Raw genomic sequence first — 18906 nt, forward strand, 5'->3', positions numbered from 1 at the left:
CGCTTGGTGGTGGTGGTGGAGGAGGAGGAAGTTGTGGTGGTGGAGTTGGTAGTGGCGGCGGAGGGAGATTTATGAATTATTCTTCATCTCTTTCGGTTCCTCCTTCTGCTCCTCACTCTCTTAATTACTCTGGTGGTCTCCAATCTCAGTCTTTTGTCTTCGTTGAGCAAGATAAGTAATTAAATCTCAGTTTCTATATATATATATATAGTTGTGTTGATGCTATCTGATTGATTTATCATCCTCAGGCAACATGCTCTTTCTTCAGGAAGCTGTGACCTGTCTATCTCAACCAAATCATCAGTGGCAGCTCTTTTGGGAAGTCAGCTTGGCGTCTTTGATCGAGTTAGGTATCGATTATTTTCCGGTGGTGATGCATCCTTTGAACTCTGAGATCATCTACTTGTGGAGCAGGAGCAACAATATGCTGATCTTGTTTAACTTGAGGACACATGCGTTTAGGCTTCAGGAGGAAACTGCAGACAATAACAACAAGTGTATGGGTGGTTACATCTTGAGTTTTAACAGCAATACCAGTTTATGGTCCTAACCATCTCCTCTTTTCCCAGTATGTTCTCCCTTGTTGGATGCAACGTCTCCCTCGTCCCCAGCCTAATTAGTGTCTTCTCTTAATACTCTACTCTAATGATCTTCTTTTGTCAGTAACTCTTTTAAACTCTTTGCTTGTAAAGAAGAGGAAACATGTAGTTGTTGGTTTTATTGGGCTTATTATGTTATCAAGTTTGCATATTCTCATTTGTATAAGTTAGAGAAAACAAAAAATGAGAGTAGTCAAAAAACATAAATGGCTGCCCATACATCTCTCCACCAAAATTTACTTATTTCTTTCTTCACAACAATAGTCAAGAAATCCCAAATATTGCTAAACCATTGTCAATTCGTGGTTTTCTATAAACATTGTCAATGTTGCTGTAACGTTTTCTCACCATTTTGTGTAATATATGTGCTCCATCTTAGTTGCCTATGTTTCTCATTTACAAATCTTTAACAAAACAGATGATGAACCTCTGTTTTCAAAGTTTTCAGAAACAGAAAATATAATTCTATTTTTGTATGTTTGAAAATTAATTAAAATGTAATATTTTTTAATTTTATAAAATCTTAAATGTTTACACATTTATTCCACTTCTATTCTATTTAAAATTTTAAAATTTTTAAAAACAATATTTTCAAAAATAAGAGACCTAAAATAAGAATCTACCAATAAAAGAGAAAAATTTATCTAACAGATCATGGGTTTTTATATTCCAAATAGTACACAATTAATTCATAAAAAAATTAAGAACTCCCCGAACCCCCAATAAACTTGCTCTTAGGTTCCTAACGTTAGCTAATTTGATATTTTTACCACAGTAATAATACATATCCATTCCAGTTTTTCCAATAACTCAATATTTTTTGTATCCAATAGGATTCTATGTAAAGATTTTTTTGTTCGTGTGGCGGATAAGCAAAAAACACAACAACATAATCTCTTATCCAACTTATATTGCCACGTGGACAGATATAGTTGGTGAAGCAGATACTAATCTAATCTGAGCAAAACCAGTTGTGCTATTTCAAAGCCACAGGTACTCAAACCTTTGTTTCTTCTACCCTAACAATAATAGCTCCTGCCTCAGACCATAACTGAACCATCATCATCATCTCTTGGTGACAGAAGAGAAGCGTTGAGGAACAGAGAAAAAAAATGGCAGCACAAGCACTTGTGTCTTCTTCACTTACCTCCTCTGTTCAGACTGCTAGACAGATCTTTGGCTCCAAACCAGCTGCCTCTGCCTCACAGAAGAAGAGCTCCTTTGTTGTTAAGGCTGCTTCAACTCCACCTGTCAAGGTACATGACAGTCTCTACTCTTCACAGATCTCTCTCTATGCATTGAATAATCTGATCCTGATTCTGTGTGTTCTTGGTTTCTCAGCAAGGAGCAAACAGACCATTGTGGTTTGCATCATCGCAGAGTCTCACTTACTTGGATGGCAGGTAATTCTTAAAGAAACTGTTGTATATGGTTTGTTTACGAACTTCAGGATCGATGTTTAAAACTGGGGATGTTTTGATTCTTGCAGCTTACCTGGTGACTATGGATTCGACCCACTTGGTCTTTCAGACCCAGAGGGTACCGGAGGATTCATTGAGCCGAGATGGCTAGCGTACGGAGAGATCATCAACGGACGGTTCGCCATGTTGGGTGCAGCTGGAGCTATTGCTCCTGAGATTCTAGGAAAGGCCGGTCTGATTCCAGCAGAGACTGCTCTTCCCTGGTTCCAAACGGGTGTGATTCCACCTGCAGGGACATACAACTACTGGGCAGACAATTACACACTCTTTGTTCTCGAGATGGCTCTGATGGGATTTGCTGAGCACCGGAGGCTACAGGACTGGTACAACCCAGGATCTATGGGGAAACAGTACTTCTTGGGGTTAGAGAAGGGTTTGGCTGGTTCAGGTGACCCATCTTACCCCGGTGGACCTTTCTTCAACCCTCTTGGGTTTGGGAAAGATGAGAAGTCAATGAAGGAGTTGAAACTCAAGGAGGTCAAGAACGGTAGACTAGCTATGCTCGCCATCCTCGGTTACTTTATCCAAGGACTAGTGACCGGAGTGGGGCCTTACCAGAACCTGCTTGATCACTTGGCGGATCCCGTCAACAACAACGTCTTGACCAGCCTCAAGTTCCACTGAGGTGATCATCATCCTTTGTGTGTTGTATGTCTCTTGTATCTTAAAATCTTCCTGTCTCTTGCTACCATTGGCTTCTTCGTATTGTAACACCCTATGTAAACATATTCGTGTTTTGTATGAAGTGACAGTGTCAATGGCCAAAAGAAAAACTTTTTAGGATTAATGGTTGGTATTTGCAAGAATTAAGCAAACTGGTTAGGATATTATAACACTGTTGTGGAATTATGTACTTCTGATGCTTAAAACATATATAGATGCTGAAATTTGAATTAGAATTCGATTTAGTGCGTAACATCTAGTACTTGTTACGTTATAGCAAAGAAATGAATAATAAGGTCATAAGTGTGTTACCATTATGTTTTACTCAGAATCTCATGAAACCAAACACAGCAGAACCCAGTAGAACAGATAGAGAAAGGCTCACAATACCAGCAGCAATGGTTTTCTTGAACTTATAACACCTGAAATTTATGAAGCGACAAATTTTAAAACATTATCATACTGCTACAGAAAATAACAGTACCAATGGAGTTGAAGATTTGTAAATGACAAAGAAGCTCTTTGGTGTTATTTAAGCTGTACCTAGTCTTAGTGCATATTGTGCAAGACGACTGAAAAGAAGTTCTCCTCCTGCAGAAAATTGCACTGCGTCCATTACATCCTGGTTCCACAGTACGGAAGATGTTTTTGCATCTTTGCCAGTAGAGTTTTTCTGATAAATGACAATGTAGTTGGGTTACGCCTTACACAACCACCAGTCCAGTTTCCTCTTTTCAACTCCTCAGTATATTTTGGTATAAACCCTTCAAAATATTTACATTTTGGGGGAACTTGCGTCACACACAACCGAATAGGTCCACATATGCACATACACCATAACAAGCACATGAGTTCGCTGGAGCCTCAAAACTCAATTCCTGAAGCCCTTCTATCAACTCCCTGGAGGCATTCACAAGAGCCAAACACCTAACAGAAACATCACCCCAACTCTTTGGAACCGTAACTCTCATTCAGGCATTTCATCGAACTTTTCCAGTGCATAAACCACAAGCGATAAGAGTACACATATATTACAGTTTTAGGGCTGTAGATTGAGTGATTCAACCCATTCGGCATTTAGAGGAAGCTGACGGAACTTTTCAACGGGAACGTTCGGTCTAGAACAGAGTGTTTCCGGTGATCGGGTTTTGTCACTATCTCTCAGAGCGACACAAGTAACTCCGGTGATACACTGGTAGAATTATGGAAGGAATTGAAAGGCGTTGAAGGGACGTTACCTGGTTTACGTGACCGTGAGTATTGCAAAATGGTTGATCTTGGTGGAAAGATAGCGGTTTTATGGGAAGAGTGTCTGCACTATCAGCAGATTAATACGACTTGGTGTGCTGAGATTAGTCTTGAAAAGCGCGATGGAGATGAGATTTGGAGGAAGGTTGAGTTGTTTGATGATGTGCTTAGTGTCCACTATTCTGGTTCTTTGCTCTATGCCGCTGCTGTTTCTGCTGTTGTTTGATGAATTGACTACTCTCATGATATTACGCTTGAACGGCTTTATGTGCGGATGTTTTCATTTTGTTTTGAATATTTGCGTTTTCTTTTTTTTGTGTTTCCTTTCTATTATATGACTGATGAACGATTGTTTCATGTTTTTAGCAGAATGCAAATTTTCATTGTTTTAAGTTTTAAGCATATTGGTTACTTGTAGACGAGGTAAACAACAGACTCGACATACAGTATCATTACTAACTAGTAACTACAAATTAAGAAAAGTAAGAAACAAAACAATCAACTATTTCGTCGAGCTCTTCTGGCCACGAGACAAAAACTCAGTCATTTTCTCCAAAGCCACCGTACGTCCAAACTGAGCAAAACCGTCGCACTGTCCGGTCTCTCTATCAAGCTCCAAGAAAGTTAACTTCAAACTCTTCCGTTCCTCCTCCACCTCTCTCATAGCGACAGCCATCGAATCCCGTTTCTTAACAGCGAACTCGGTCGCTACTCGAATCGATTTCTCAACACTTTCAAGTCGACTCACCAGTTTAGTAATCTTCTCTACTTCTTTAAGAGCAACCGTTGTTCCTCTTTCCATCGAGCTCATCGCGGTCTTTTGTAGTTTCAAAGCTTCGGTTGATCTCTTCCACCTCGAAGCTACAAACGAACTCAACGCCTCCAATGGAACTAATCCAAAACCCCCCGCCACTGTCTTGCTAATGAATATAGCAACGATTACAGGAGCTAATAAAGCGGCAGTAACAATAGCTCCTATAGCTCTTCGACCTCTCACACGTCTCAACTTTTTATCAATTCTTTTCATCGTCTTCTCTAGTTCCACAATCATCTTCGCCAGCTCTTCGTGACAGCTCTGTAATTTGCTGAGAAACTCACAATAATCCAAGTTGTGGTCATCAAAGTCGTTGAAGTTCCTCAGATCACTGAATGTTTTTCTGAAACTTGCTTCCATTAGTCCCCTATAACTCAATTGTTCTTCATGAAAATTACTTAGAGCTTCATCAATCAAGTTATAATCCTTCTTCTCTGCTCTCTCTAAGCATGTCTTGAGAGACTCGCAGAGATGAGAAACAGATTTGCTAGTGCTGAAGTATTTGTTGAGAAGACGGAACAACTCCGGATCTTCACGTAGATCGGTTTGTTGAAACTCAACGAATAATTTTGAAACGTCTTCGTCCATGTTGTCCATACAGTCCCCAAGTTTCTTTATGTTATCTTCTGATCGAGATCGGAGCATTCCCCTAGTTGTAGTGTTGGCGCCAATGGTGGAAGTAGTAGTAGTAGTAAGTGGTGGTGATAGAAAAGACATGGTGGGAGTGGGATAAACAGTGGATATAGGTTGACGACGCCTGAGAATACGTGACAAGAATGATTTGCAAAATCTAATCTTCATACTTTAGTAAAGCAAAAAAGAAACAAAGTCTTAGAGAAAGTTCACAAAGAATTTAGAGCAGAGTAAGATTCACACTTTTCAAATGAACAAAGAAGAATGAATATATAAATGTTGGTCATCCATCGTGTTTTATATATACGAAAGAATTTTCCATTTTTTTCAGGTTTCTAATTTTAAGCATTTTTCATTTTTTTCGAATAAATATTTCCTTTCTTTTTTGCCAAGTATTAAATATTTTCTCTTTTTTTTATGCTTCGACCGTTGTATAAACCAAGAAAGAAAAGGAAATATATTTATGTTGATGTAACGGTCAATTTTTAAGTAATTGTAAATTATACTAAAATAAAAGTAGAAACTCCTAAAAAACTGTTTACATATAATTTTAAACAATCAATAAGGAATCGACAATTTTACAATTTTATTAATTAACATTTTAAAATTATATTATTTTCTATACAAATATATTAATAAAAAGGAAAACCAATATATATAAAAAAAAAAAAAACAAGAAATGTAAATTTTGGAAAACAATATATGGAATATATAAAATTGATGTTCTTATTCTTATTTTGTTAATCTTTTTATTTTCCAACAAAAAAAGAAATTTAACAAAAATATATAAATGATTAACTCTAAATATTTTTAATATAAAAAATAATCTAAGGCCTTTCATTCAATCATAATTTTTTTATTTGTAAATTTCGAGCCATAGGTATAATTTTATTTTTGGATATGAAGAAAAAGGATCGATGTTAGCAACAAAGAATTCCAACCTTTGACCCGATTAAGATTAACCATTTGACCTATTAGTTTCAGACTTTCATTTTATAGTCTGACCCCAATACAACAACAACTACGTATCTGGTATTCAGAGATACCCCATCAATAATAACCAAACCCCATTAATAACAACATTCCATCAAAGAGTTATCTAGCAATTTTCCTAGAACTACATTTTGAGTGCACTTACTTACAACAAGAGATCCTAATCAAACTCTCAAAGATCCCTAATCAAAGACAAAAGAAAAAACAGAAACAATGATTTGGCGAAACCAGGCTTCAGATTCTCCTCACACATTCTACAAACCATGTCTAATTCTATCCACTAGTCTACACCCAAAAACCGCTATGCTTCGACAAACCAAGTCTCATTCAAGCATTTTATCAAACACCTTGCATGCTTTATTTATATCCACTATCACATCCTTCACAAACTCTCAAAGAATTGTAACAACAACAATATGTATAGAGTTGTATAATGATGAAGATGTACAAGGAACTGTTTACATAAAACATAATTAGCCAATCACTAATAATAACAATAATTCAATTTTAATTTCATCGCTTAAACGAAAAATCCCGTAAGCTTATATTACTAATCTCATGCTGCTGTGTTCGTATGTGACCAGGTCCAGGAGGTAGTTCAATAGATGAAGAAGCAACAAGCTTTTTCTCAGAATCTTCTTCTCCAAACCTAGAACGATGATTCGAAACTGAATTCGTCGAAGCCTCAGCAGTTTCGTGGTGTGGAGATTGAGACTCAGGATCCCACGAATCGAAATCGGAGTTCCTTCTCGGAGACATGGAGTTCGCGAAGCCGTCGTCGAAGCTTCTGCTTCGTTTGTGAGGGACGTTGCGGAGGAGATGAATCGGAGAAGAACCATGCGTTGGTGTTGTTGGTCTGCTAGAGAAAGGTGTGGTTGATTCTGAACTCCTTCCATGTTTCATCTGTTTCTTTGCTGTGTGATGCCAACTTTTTAACGCTGTTGCTATTCTCTCGTTGAACACTGTTGGTTTCATCTTTGAACCCATCTTCACAAAGATTCATCAAATTCAAGAAAATATCAGATTTTGACATTGCAAAGTTACGATTTTTATGTGTTTGTGTGTGTCATCTTTGAACCCATCTTCGCAAAAGTTCATCAAATTCAAAAAAGATCAGATTTTGAAATTGAAAGTTAGTATCTTTATGTGTGTGTGTCATCTTTGAACCCATCTTCACCAAAGTTCATCAAATTCAAAGATTTAGAAATTGCAAAGTTACAATTTTTATGTGTTGTGTGTGTGTGTTTGTTATCTTTGAAATTGAAAGTTAGAATCTTTATGTGTATGTGTGTGTTTTTACCTGAGTGACTAGAGCGTAAAGAGGAAGAGTAACGTAGCTGCAAAGAATCTGGACAATAAGTCTGCAAGATCAAGATCAAGGTTGGGGACTTTGTTACCTTTTCAAGGGATGGTGTCTCAGATTTGGTTTTAAAGCTATATGTTTTTTTTTACTTACCCGATTGAGATTCTGATGATGACATCTACACTGCTTTCATGGAAACAGTTCTTGAGTTTGAATTCATACTGAATAGATAAGCAAATAGTTTTTTTGGATGAAATGATTGATTGAATTGGTATATTACGTGTTAAGTTCGTGGATAATGCAGAGCTGCTTGCTTACCGTACTCCAGACAAAGAAAGCTAGTTGAAACGCGTTCTGCAAATGGTGATGATAAGGTATGGTTATTTTCAGACATTTTTTTTTTGCGTTGTTGTTGTAAGGAGAAGAATCAGAAAGTAAGATTAATGTTTACCGTGAAGAGAACTAAGTGAATGAGGAAGAGAATGAAACGTGGGCGACCGAACCAGAAGAAATGATCACCAGGCTGAACAAGTGGTGTGCCTTTCACTACGTCACCTTTCTCTTGGATTCTTAGTCCCAGTTTTGTTATTATCACTTGAAGTTTTGTCCCAACAACAAGAATCACCTGCAGTTTGTTTGTACATTCATTCTTGTTACAACAGAAGCAAAGGAAATAGGTTTCTTTTAAAGGTTTTTGTTTGTTGCTTACGACGAAGGGAATGAACGGTAACCAGAGGTAAGAATTCAATCCTGTTCGTATGAAAAAGCAGAGGAAATATATTAGTTTTGGACTGTTGAAGGCTTTTAAAGAGATATTGATGGAGTGAGGTTTTGAAAATGAGTGTACCGTTTGTGTTGGTCAAGAGGAATAGCACGGCGACGAACCAGATCACAGGACTGAAAATATAAAGCAATTGAAACATCAGATTAATCGTTAATTAGTTAGTGAACTGATGGAGTTTGTATTAATCGTTGTTAGTTCCATACTTGATCTCGACGATGGTTTTGAAGTCTTCCTCTAATGATCTCTGAATATACTTGCGGAAATCGAATCTTGCATCACTCCCAGGAGCCAAATGAGCCTGAAATAGATGAAAGAAGAAGAAGCATTATGATCTTTGTCTTGAGAGGTTAGTTTTTAAACCCAATGGAAACGTTTTAAGATCAAAAGATTGATACTTACCATGATGAAACCATGTCTAAGTGTTAAGTAATCAACTTTGGTTACAGATCTAAAGAACTGTCTGAAAAAACATACAATCCACAGCGTAATAGTTGTTCTGCTCCAGAAATTTAGATGTCTACGCCCGAAAGATGTATCCCTCGCGAACCTAAACCTCTCGGGATCTACATTATGCGAAAAATTCCTCGTTCAAACTTCACACTCAGTTTCAAATTTATCGATTTGTCATTCTAAGTTTATATAAGTTACCGTGCGAATACTGATACTCGATTGTCTTCGTCTCCTCTTCCCATCTCTTCCACCTTCTCATCTACGATAAAAGTTTCAATCTTTTAGCGAAACGAAGCGATATCTCAACTGGTGTGGCCACAATGAGGATTGACGTAAAAAAAATTTTACCTTGGTCTTTCCCAAAGCATAAGTAACAATACAGTAGATCACATGACACACCGCAAGTACAAAGATGAATATATGAAGCTGGTGCATGCCATAAGCCGATACAAAAGCGACTTTTCCCTGTAAAAAAGGAAACATTAGAGAACTCAGACTGTCAAAAAAGAAAAAGCAGTCTACGTTAGTGGCTTTTACTTACAAAGAAAGATTTCTAAAAAGAATTAAGAGTTGTTACCTTCTCTGCACACTTATCATAACCTTTAGTAGCCAAACTCCTTCGAGGAATGAAAGAGTCGACTAATTGGAGAAGCTTTCGACGCGAGTTTTCATCGTCGTTTTCTCCGTCTTCCACCTTTGGGACATCTTTCTTACCGTACTTTCTCGCCTCTTCGGATGGACTACAAGGGTGCATGGACGCTGCGATGTTCTTTGGGATGCAAATATTTGAGATGTAGCCTTGTCCAATAGTAAGCAGTAGTGATATGAATCCCATCAGCATAAGCTCTACAAAAAAACAACAACATTTAATTGATGTTTAACTAACCAAAACTTAAAAGAAGATTAAAAAATGAATTTTTTTTTTTTACAATATAGTTTAAAATTAAAAATAAATTTACCTGCTTTCACTTTTTCAAGGGCTTCATATAAAGCTTTTTTGTTCTTGTTCTTAAACCACTGTCGGAAGAAGTGTCAAAACAGAGCATGGATTTGGTTTAGTAATCAGAAACAGAGCAAACTATGAAACCGACACAAATATAAAAACTTGTAATAAACCCTTTTGGGTTTTAGCAGTCTGTAGACATAAATTACTTTATAATCTGTGGCATCAAGTTTTGAGACGATGAAGAAGAACTAAACAAACACAGAAACAGAGCAAGAAACAGAGAATCAAGGAGAAGAAGTTGGTAAGAGGCGTACAGATCCAATTTTATGAATAAGTTTCTCGATTACGATCGAAATCAGAAGCAAAACGAAGCAAACCACAGCGACGGCCCATGTAGAAGTTTCCTCTAATGTTTTTTCTTTCACTGGATCATCCGCCATTAAAGCTCACAGAATAATTCCAAGCAAAGAGCTTTTTTTAAATAATAAATAAAAAAAGAATATGAAAAAAAAGATAAAGAAGTTGATTTTTGCAATCATCAAAACACGTATGCGTGTCTTTATATAAACACACGGAGACGAAGATGAAAGAAGCCGACCGGAGAGTAGGCATAGCTTGAAAAGTTCAATCTTCAAAGTCAAGAACTTTGAAACCTATTAATATATAATGATGATTTTTTTTTTCTTCTAAAAAACATGCTGTGTGTACTGTTATGTATTTTTGTGATTTTTTTAAAAAATTAATATTTAATGTTTCTTTTTTTGTTTCGAAAAAGCATATTTAATGTTCTTTCTTTGTTACATCAACGTTTAATTAGTTGTTTACGTATAATGGTATAAGTTTTCTTCTATATGGACGCTAAGTAAGTTGTTATATCCCTATTCTCGAATTTTTTACAGACAGTTACAGAAAAAACGAATTTTTTTCAAAAACATACCAATTAACAACCTACAAAACCAGCAAAGTTACATTCCAATTTTTTTACGGATGCATGAGCTCCAAAGGCCAATTGGATAGACACGTTCGAATCTGAGTCGTTAAACTTAAAAGCTACGAGTATTTTTTTTTTGGGGACCAGTGAACAACCATGGGACGTTTCCTGTTGTTTTAGTGATATTTTTAATGGTCAAAACTCGGAAGTAAAAAACAAAAAATGACTAGGTCGGAAGATAGTTTGAGACTTGAGACTAGGTTTCCAAAATCAAAGAAAGTCTATTATTCTAAACGCAAAAAAAGCTCTTTACATTCACATTATAATTTACAGAAATTTATTTTTTGAAAATCTGAAAATGATAAATACTTTTACATTCAAAGAACGTCTATTATTCTAAACGTAAAAATCTCATTGCATTCACATTATAATTAGCAGATTTAAAAAAAAAAAAAAACTGGAAATGATAAATATTTTTACATTCAAAGAAAGTCTGTTATTCTAAACGTAAAAATCTCTTTGCATTGATCACATTATAATTTACAGAAATTATTTTCTGAGAATCTGAAAATTATATTTTTTTTTTTTAAATATTGGTTGATATAGTTACAGTAAAGCGAATCCTACATATATATCCAGTTTCGGATCCCACATATCTTTTCTTGTTATAAATACGAAAAGCAATGAACTGCCAGCTTTGTCAAGATCGATCGTACGTCAACGATATTAAGTCCAAGAAGATACAATACAAGTCTTATCAATTATCATAGGTAAAAAGCAATTTTAATAACGTTTATAATGTTTGCAAAAATTAATAGTAAATCTGTTGTCAGTTCAATACAAAAATTCGTTTAGCCTGGTGTCTAATTTTTTGGTAGAAATATTTTTTTCATTCCGCTAATTTATATGATTGGCTAAAAGCCTAACATATATTTTAATTTTAGTGTCGTTTTGTCAATCACCCCCTTAGTTTTTAAATTTGTTTTTATTTGACTGAGCCGCAAGCTCCACACAAAAATTGTTTTCAAAAATATTTTAAAACATATGTATTTGCAAAAGGACTTCAAAAATATATGTATTCAGATTAATAATTTTACATAATGTCATAATAACGGTCGTGCTAACTAATATATGCAGATGTGATCGATGCCAAAAAAAGTCGAGGTGATTAAATAAACATATGAAAATAAAAACAAAATTGTTGAATATTGGTTGGGTCTCTTAAAGAGATCGATAGCTACATCGAGATGGATTACATATTGTTATTTGACTATTTTGGTAATGCATCTGGTGAAGGTTTAGCTTACGAATATCATTTGGGAAATTAATTAGTTTATTTACAGGAATTATATGAGGTAGTTAACTACTTCTAAAGCTATGAAAAAGTCATCACTCTTCACATGATTAAGAACCAGTATTTTTTATTACTACATTTCAGGCAACTTTAATATAAAAAGAGGTAAAATATCTATGAGAAAACTGTGCTAAGTTTACCATTATTTACAAACTTAGCTAAGTTTTTGGATTTATTATACATATGGTAAATAGTAGTGAAGTTTGTAAATAATGGGAAACATTTTGTAATTGGTGTATCATATAACTTCTATGAAAAAAAAAAAAGATACCGGCTCTACTTGAATGGCTACTTTATATTATTTTAATATCATAACACGTATAAAAAAAACTAGTAACATATGAACAATTGAACATGTATTTTAACAAATTTTTGGAGTATTTTGATTGAAGCGAATCTTTGTGCTAATGCGAAGGTTCTCAGAATAAAGATGATGAGAACAACCCATTTTGTGTACAAGACTACAAGGGATCCTTACCCAACTCAAACGCTAATTTCACAATTTTAATTTAAACAAAAAAATATTGAATTTGATTAATGTTGTGATTTATTTTCACATATAGCAAAACAGAAACACAAAATACTGATATATAATATGAGAAATCATGAAATTCAGAAATTATATCAAATCGATCGAGTGCACATAATCCAAACCCAAATTATATTTTTGCCGTACTAGTATCTGCATTCACATCTATCTATCAACCATTTTCATATATTCAAATACAGAACTTTTTGCTATAAAAAAAACTAAAATTAAATATGGATTTTTCTTTTTAGGTAGCAAAATTCAATATGGTTTTGGACATATAACTAATCAAACCAAGTATCTTATACATTTTGGCAAACCCTAGTCATAACATGTCATGTAAATCTATGTTATAGCATTATAGTTTTTTCAATGCAATGTCGACTCTCTACAACAAATAGTTGCATTATATAGCACACGAAAAACAATATTGATATAACAATGCACATGGTACTATATGTTGGCACATCTAAATTTCATGTATTAACGTTTATAATGAATACTAATCTAGTCAAGAATATCGTTATGCAAACGACAATATATATGTCTATTCTAAATGATATAAATATATAACATTTATTAGTGACGAATAGCAATAATTCAATATGTGTATTACCCGGTCTTAATTACTTACCTTACGTACACAACTCTAACAGGTTTAATCTCACTAGTCCCTGTGATCTCATTGTCATTCTTATAAATTACAAGAGTAGCCATATGATAAATTAACAGAACTATCGCAACTTAAATTAACGTGCTTCGAAGAAATTTGCTGCATACAATATTTCTTCCTTGAAATTAAAACATGCTCAATTGTAACTAAAACATGTGCTTGTTACTTGTTAATTTTGTTTATATGTTAAGAAATTCGTTTTATATATACTAATTAACACTAGTTCCTATCTTTGTTGAAATTATGAACTAACTTACCTTTTTTTGTTTGTTTCGTAACAGATAAGGTAATGCTTAAAAGCTTTTCGTGGGAACTTTAGTACAAAGAGGTTGGTGCTTGATGCATACAATATTACAATATGTTCTGAAGCTCAAAAGAAAGCAAAAGAGACTCTCCAAGCCATCTCTTTCCGCTTTAACATATCAATCAAATTTTAAAATCAAGTACATACGGAACGAACGAGCACACGGCACCGTGCCAAAATACCAGCAATGTTATATCATATATGATAGTATGCATCACATTCTGATTCACTTCTAACCGAGAAGGTATTGAGAATATCACTACACCTATCTAATCGGATGCGTGCTACTAGCCTTGATCAGCGTGCATCAGAACTAGAGAATAGTTTTTCATCTTAAGAATGAATAACTCCATTTTTCAAATAGAAACTTATTGACATGTTTCAAACAAACTGAATAGATAATAAATAAGCTGAATAAAAATAATTAGAACTCGCTCAGATGCATGTACGTAAGTAAGCGGAAAAATATATTTGTTAGATATAATATAAGTGATTAATTATAACATCATCTGAGTTACAATTAATTACAGAACCAAGAAAATAGACTGCAAATAATTGCAGTTAACAAGGGTAATATGAGGATGTCATGTGTATATATAAAGATAGATAACCACTAACCAATCAGAAGCCTGTCAGAACATTCTTTATGATTAGGGAAACAAATTTGATGTTATATTATATATGCTCTCGGGTTGGTTGATTCACAGCTTTGGATCTGGATCGGAGAGCTCTTCGGGGCGGCAACGATGGCTCTTTTGGCATCCTCTCGTGTAAGGATTTTTTACTTCCTTCTTCTTGCAGTTAGCTTTGTGCGCTTTGTCACAATTTATTTCATCATTTTTAAAAACACCATAATCTATGTATTTTCTTACTGCTGCCTCAGTCTTGGTGGCTGCAAGAGCCAAGAACACTACGAGAACGAGAGATACAATGACCATGACACTTTTAGACATCCCCATATTACCTTTGTTTTATTTTATTTCCTCACAAACAAATATATAAATAAATAACAAAAGTAAACTCCGATTAGGAGTTCACTTTTATGTTACTTAAATATATATTTGATTGTATCGGAAATTGGCTCTGTGGTTATGAACAAGCGGTAATTGGTGTTTATATAGTAGTAAACAGAAGGATTCCAAAGTTGGTTATATTTAGATGATGATTAGTAACCACAAAGATTTTTAGTAAATGAATGTGTTCCATATAATATTTATCTTGACGTTAGTTAATACCGTCTATTTAAAAACTGAAAAACAAAAAATAGTTTTCTAGAATTAAAATTAAATACATACAATAACTACCTATATATGAAACAATAGGGAGTTTTTTTTTTTATTTTCTATTTTACGGATTATTTGAATTGACAGATATGTCTTTAGAAAATCTATTTTTTGAAGTATATTTAAATCCTCTTTTGTTGAAAATAGCTTTCACAAAAGAGAATTTGTTAAAAATACCCTTTTTGGAATACCTCTTTTCAAAAATATCATATTTTTCTAACATTTTCATTTTTACCCTCTTTTACATAATTTCAATATGTTAAATTAATTTTTAGAATTTTTTTTAGATTTGGGTTCTCATTTTACATTTCGGATATAGTTTTGAAGGGTTAGAATTTAACATTTGGAGTTTAGGGTTTAGAATTTAGTAATTTTATTCATAGAAAAATGGTATTTTTGAAAATGACCAACATGAAAAGGTATTTTTAAAAAGTGACATAGGAAAAGAGGTATTTTTGAAAATCTCCCTTCACAAAATGTAGTATAAATCCTCCTTTGTTGAAATATCACAAAAATGCAATATTTAGTTGTTTAATATAATATAAGAACTAAATTTCTTTTAGGTTATCGTTTTTTCTTTATATATATATATATATAAAAAAAAAGAGCAATCATAATCGTTTTTTTTTTTTTTTTTAACATGGCAACATTTTCATATTTTTTAAAGGATCTAGTTAATTATACACTTACTTTATGTTGCTTTTACAGTTTAATCTTATATTTAAAATATGTCATCATAAGTAATATATGTATAAAATAGTTTTGAAAATGTCGACTAAGCTGAATACAAGTAATCGTCTAATATACTATCTAATCTATCTACAGTGTCTGCATAATTGATTATTTTGCGTAATGTAACGGTCTAAGAAAACAGAGTTGATCTTTGAAAAAAAAAAACAGAGTATCGTATTTAATTTTTGAAACCATTTTAGGGAGCGGTTTAAACCATTTTCAATGCCACTAGTTTTCAATATATTCAACTTAAGAGTTCGTATTTAATTTGTATGAGAATCTATGTTTCTAAGTGAGCCTAAAACATATATAGATTGTGTTTTAGTTTTCGCTTTTCTTTGTTGAAATCTATCCTAGCTAGGGATGAATGAAAGTGTTGCATATTTTCCCTTAATTCTTGACATGTTATTGTGTCAAAAAGCATATATCAAACTGAATTAAAAACATAAGAAAGTGAAAATAGCTCGAAAGATTGTTTATCTATCGAATAATAACTGAAATATATTTTATATATGATATGATTGATCATAACATTATCTGGTTACAATCTATCACAAAGCCAAAAATGAGCAATAAAAGAATCTCATTAACAAATGAATATTAGGATGTAATATGTGTTTTACAGATAGCCAAGAGTGGTACTCCAAATCAGAAGCCTGTCAACATATATATAATTGATAGGAAACTAGTATACTGTATGCTCTTGGATTGGTTGGTTGATTCAGTTTTGTGCACCACCTGGATTGCGACGGCAACGTGTGGCCAATTCGCATCCTCTCTTATAAGGATTAGCTTCTACCTTCTTGCAGGATTCAGGGCGCGCTTTGTCACAGTTTCTAGCATGATCTCCACGATTCATGTCGCCATAGTCTATGTATTTTGCCTCGGTCGTGGTTGCTGCAAGAGCTAAGAACACTACAAGGGCGAGAGATAGAATAACCTTGACACTTTTAGACATCCCCATATTATTTTAAGTATTATTTTGTTGTTTTCCAAATATATTAAATAAATAAATAATTTATTAAAGAAACCCCGATTAGGAGCTCAATTTTATTTTATTTATCTATTTAATTGTATTTGGAATTGGCTCTGTTGGATTATGAAGAAACGCTTGTTGGTGGTTTTTATAGTAGAGAAGAGATGGATTTCAAATGTTGCTATTTTTGGACGATGATTTGTTACCACATAGTTTTTAGTAATTTTTTTAATAACTCTTCCTTAAAATTAAGACTCCTTAAAATAATCCAAAATGCTATCTCTGGCAGTGACTATAATTAGTTTCTTACCCTCAAAGATCGAAGGTTTAATTACGGCTAAAAAACCGTAATCAAATTTACCATTCTGGAACTCGAATATTATCTTTTTTTTAGCAGAAGCTAAAATGTAATAATACGGTCTATTGACTTGGATTGTGGTAATGAAGTTTTCATTGGTTTGCTTCTTCCTCGTAATTTTATTGAATCAGTTGTGATGTAAATCAACCCACTAGTATCATGATGTTGCAAAGATACTGTATAATGAAATTTGGGAGATACTAGTAATCAAAAAAAGAAAATAAACTTGGTTATCTATCTATCTTTCATGTTGTGACTCCATCTCAGTCAATCTCGCTACATAAAGCTATATATTCGACCCCTTTCTGCAACGAATTTGCTGTTGTTAGGTTTTTAAGCTGTAGTCGATGCGAGACCTAACAATGCCCAGTAAGAGCGCATATATGTGGTCTCTCTCTCGAAGACACTCGTGTCGTCATAACCATTATTGAAACAGTAAGTCCACAAAGTGATCTTAGATAAACCACACACAGCTACGCTAATCATGTTACTTATGAACATGTTTAATTAAGTCCAAAGAGAGAGATTTAAAGATGGTGATTGGATGGATACTATTAATTGTGTTCGGTTATCTAATTGTAATTGGATGGATACTATTAAATAATACAATCTAAATCCAAATGTATAGAAATTAATTGTGTCTTCGGTGTAGCAGATAACCGATCAGATTGCGGTTCGATCGGTTAAAAACTGAAAACCGAATCACAATTCCATGTAAAAACCGATCGGTTTTAACAGAAAAACTGAAACCGATCCAAATCAGTTTTTTCGGTTTTGGATTATATACCAAGGGCTAGATACTAATCAAAAACTCATACATGTGTGCCAAAACAACCAAGTCAAAAACAGGATCAGCATCAATGTCTAGTGAGGTTATGATTTTGTACATTGTTACAAAATGTTTGTAGGCACAAAGCAAGAGACGTAAGGATCATACTATTCATAGAAACGTTTTCACTAAGGTTATTACCACAAAACTCAAACACCAAAGAAAAATTAACACAGATTTTATATCTGGATCCTAAACTTGAGCTTATAACCTCTCTAAGCAAAATGGAACAATAACATCAAACTTAAGTATACACCATCCAAACAACATTCCAAAAGAGTTTATAGATTCCGATGCTACTACTACTACTAAGCATACACAGAGAAGAGACACAACATGACCCCAAGTCACTGAAACATGTTTTTTTAATTAACAACTTAACAACAACACAGAAACCATTCTCGAATAAAAGACAAGTTGATAGTTGCAAAATCTCTCTCAACTATTAAACCAATGTAAATTTTGCTGTCTTTCTAATCTTGAATAAAACATTTTGGTTTTTTTATATAAATAAAATCATAAGAAAAGAAGAGATTGTAAATTTTGATCATCAGTGTTGTTTGGAGAAAAGAGATCGACTTATGATTCCAGTAGCTTCAATGTAACGATCAACGCATCTAGAAACACAGCTACTCTCACTCCCTCCTAGGCTTGATCCTGGCTTCGTTATACACTTTTCGAAACATTTTCCTCTCAGAGTCTGTAACACACAACCACAAACAACAAAACAACAAAAGACCCCAAACTTTAAATTACAACAACAACAACAACTTTTGTCTGATAATTCAAAGATCAGACGAGTTTGGTCGGAAAAAATCTCAACTTTTGTGTACTCATCAAAAGAAAACAAAAAACCCTCAAATTGGTTGAGGATTTCGAAGATTAGAGAAGAAAAAGGAGACTGACCTCGATGAACTCTTCGGCGTAAGCTTGAGCGAGTTGTGTCTTGACCTGTTCCATCATTGCTTCAGGCGATGGCGAAACACCTCCCATCGGCGGCGCAGAGTACGAATCCATCCTTTT

At 34.0% G+C, this 18906-nt stretch overlaps 6 protein-coding genes across 8 annotated transcripts; 1 reads left to right on the plus strand and 5 right to left on the minus strand.

The window, feature by feature from the left end:
• On the plus strand, positions 1596-2829 carry LOC104714475 (photosystem I chlorophyll a/b-binding protein 3-1, chloroplastic). The gene is made up of 3 exons (XM_010419820.2): positions 1596-1855; positions 1941-2002; positions 2089-2829. Exons 1-3 carry the CDS (start codon positions 1712-1714, stop codon positions 2702-2704), a joined length of 822 nt encoding a protein of 273 aa, XP_010418122.1. The 5' UTR covers positions 1596-1711; the 3' UTR covers positions 2705-2829.
• On the minus strand, positions 4494-5606 carry LOC104705160 (UPF0496 protein At3g57100-like). Its single transcript, XM_010421138.1, has one exon. The coding sequence runs from the start codon at positions 5604-5606 to the stop codon at positions 4494-4496; it is 1113 nt and encodes a 370-aa protein (XP_010419440.1).
• On the minus strand, positions 6832-10544 carry LOC104703747 (MLO-like protein 6). 3 transcript variants are annotated; one of them, XM_019228089.1, is made up of 14 exons: positions 10229-10544; positions 9928-9985; positions 9546-9814; positions 9317-9433; positions 9167-9227; positions 8918-9081; positions 8722-8816; positions 8582-8631; positions 8444-8484; positions 8186-8359; positions 8015-8088; positions 7888-7917; positions 7732-7792; positions 6832-7418 (listed from the first exon to the last, which is right to left on the minus strand). In XM_019228089.1, exons 1-14 carry the CDS (start codon positions 10352-10354, stop codon positions 6945-6947), a joined length of 1794 nt encoding a protein of 597 aa, XP_019083634.1. In that variant the 5' UTR covers positions 10355-10544; the 3' UTR covers positions 6832-6944. The 3 variants fall into 3 exon arrangements, with proteins under 3 accessions (XP_019083634.1, XP_010418123.1, XP_019083633.1); XM_010419821.2 differs by having other exon boundaries at positions 7888-7955; positions 8053-8088; positions 10229-10541; XM_019228088.1 differs by having other exon boundaries at positions 7327-7602; positions 7888-7955; positions 8053-8088.
• On the minus strand, positions 14156-14785 carry LOC109125691 (protein RALF-like 9). The gene has a single exon (XM_019228090.1). The coding sequence runs from the start codon at positions 14662-14664 to the stop codon at positions 14407-14409; it is 258 nt and encodes an 85-aa protein (XP_019083635.1). The 5' UTR covers positions 14665-14785; the 3' UTR covers positions 14156-14406.
• LOC109125692 (protein RALF-like 9) lies at positions 16204-16782 on the minus strand. The gene has a single exon (XM_019228091.1). It carries the CDS (start codon positions 16682-16684, stop codon positions 16442-16444), a length of 243 nt encoding a protein of 80 aa, XP_019083636.1. The 5' UTR covers positions 16685-16782; the 3' UTR covers positions 16204-16441.
• LOC104703748 (mitochondrial import inner membrane translocase subunit TIM13-like) lies at positions 18221-18900 on the minus strand. Its single transcript, XM_010419822.1, has 2 exons — positions 18790-18900; positions 18221-18583 (listed from the first exon to the last, which is right to left on the minus strand). The coding sequence occupies exons 1-2, from the start codon at positions 18898-18900 to the stop codon at positions 18434-18436; spliced, it is 261 nt and encodes an 86-aa protein (XP_010418124.1). The 3' UTR covers positions 18221-18433.

This window comes from Camelina sativa, chromosome 7, assembly GCF_000633955.1.
Source record: "Camelina sativa cultivar DH55 chromosome 7, Cs, whole genome shotgun sequence".
In the NCBI taxonomy this organism is placed as follows: domain Eukaryota; kingdom Viridiplantae; phylum Streptophyta; class Magnoliopsida; order Brassicales; family Brassicaceae; genus Camelina; species Camelina sativa.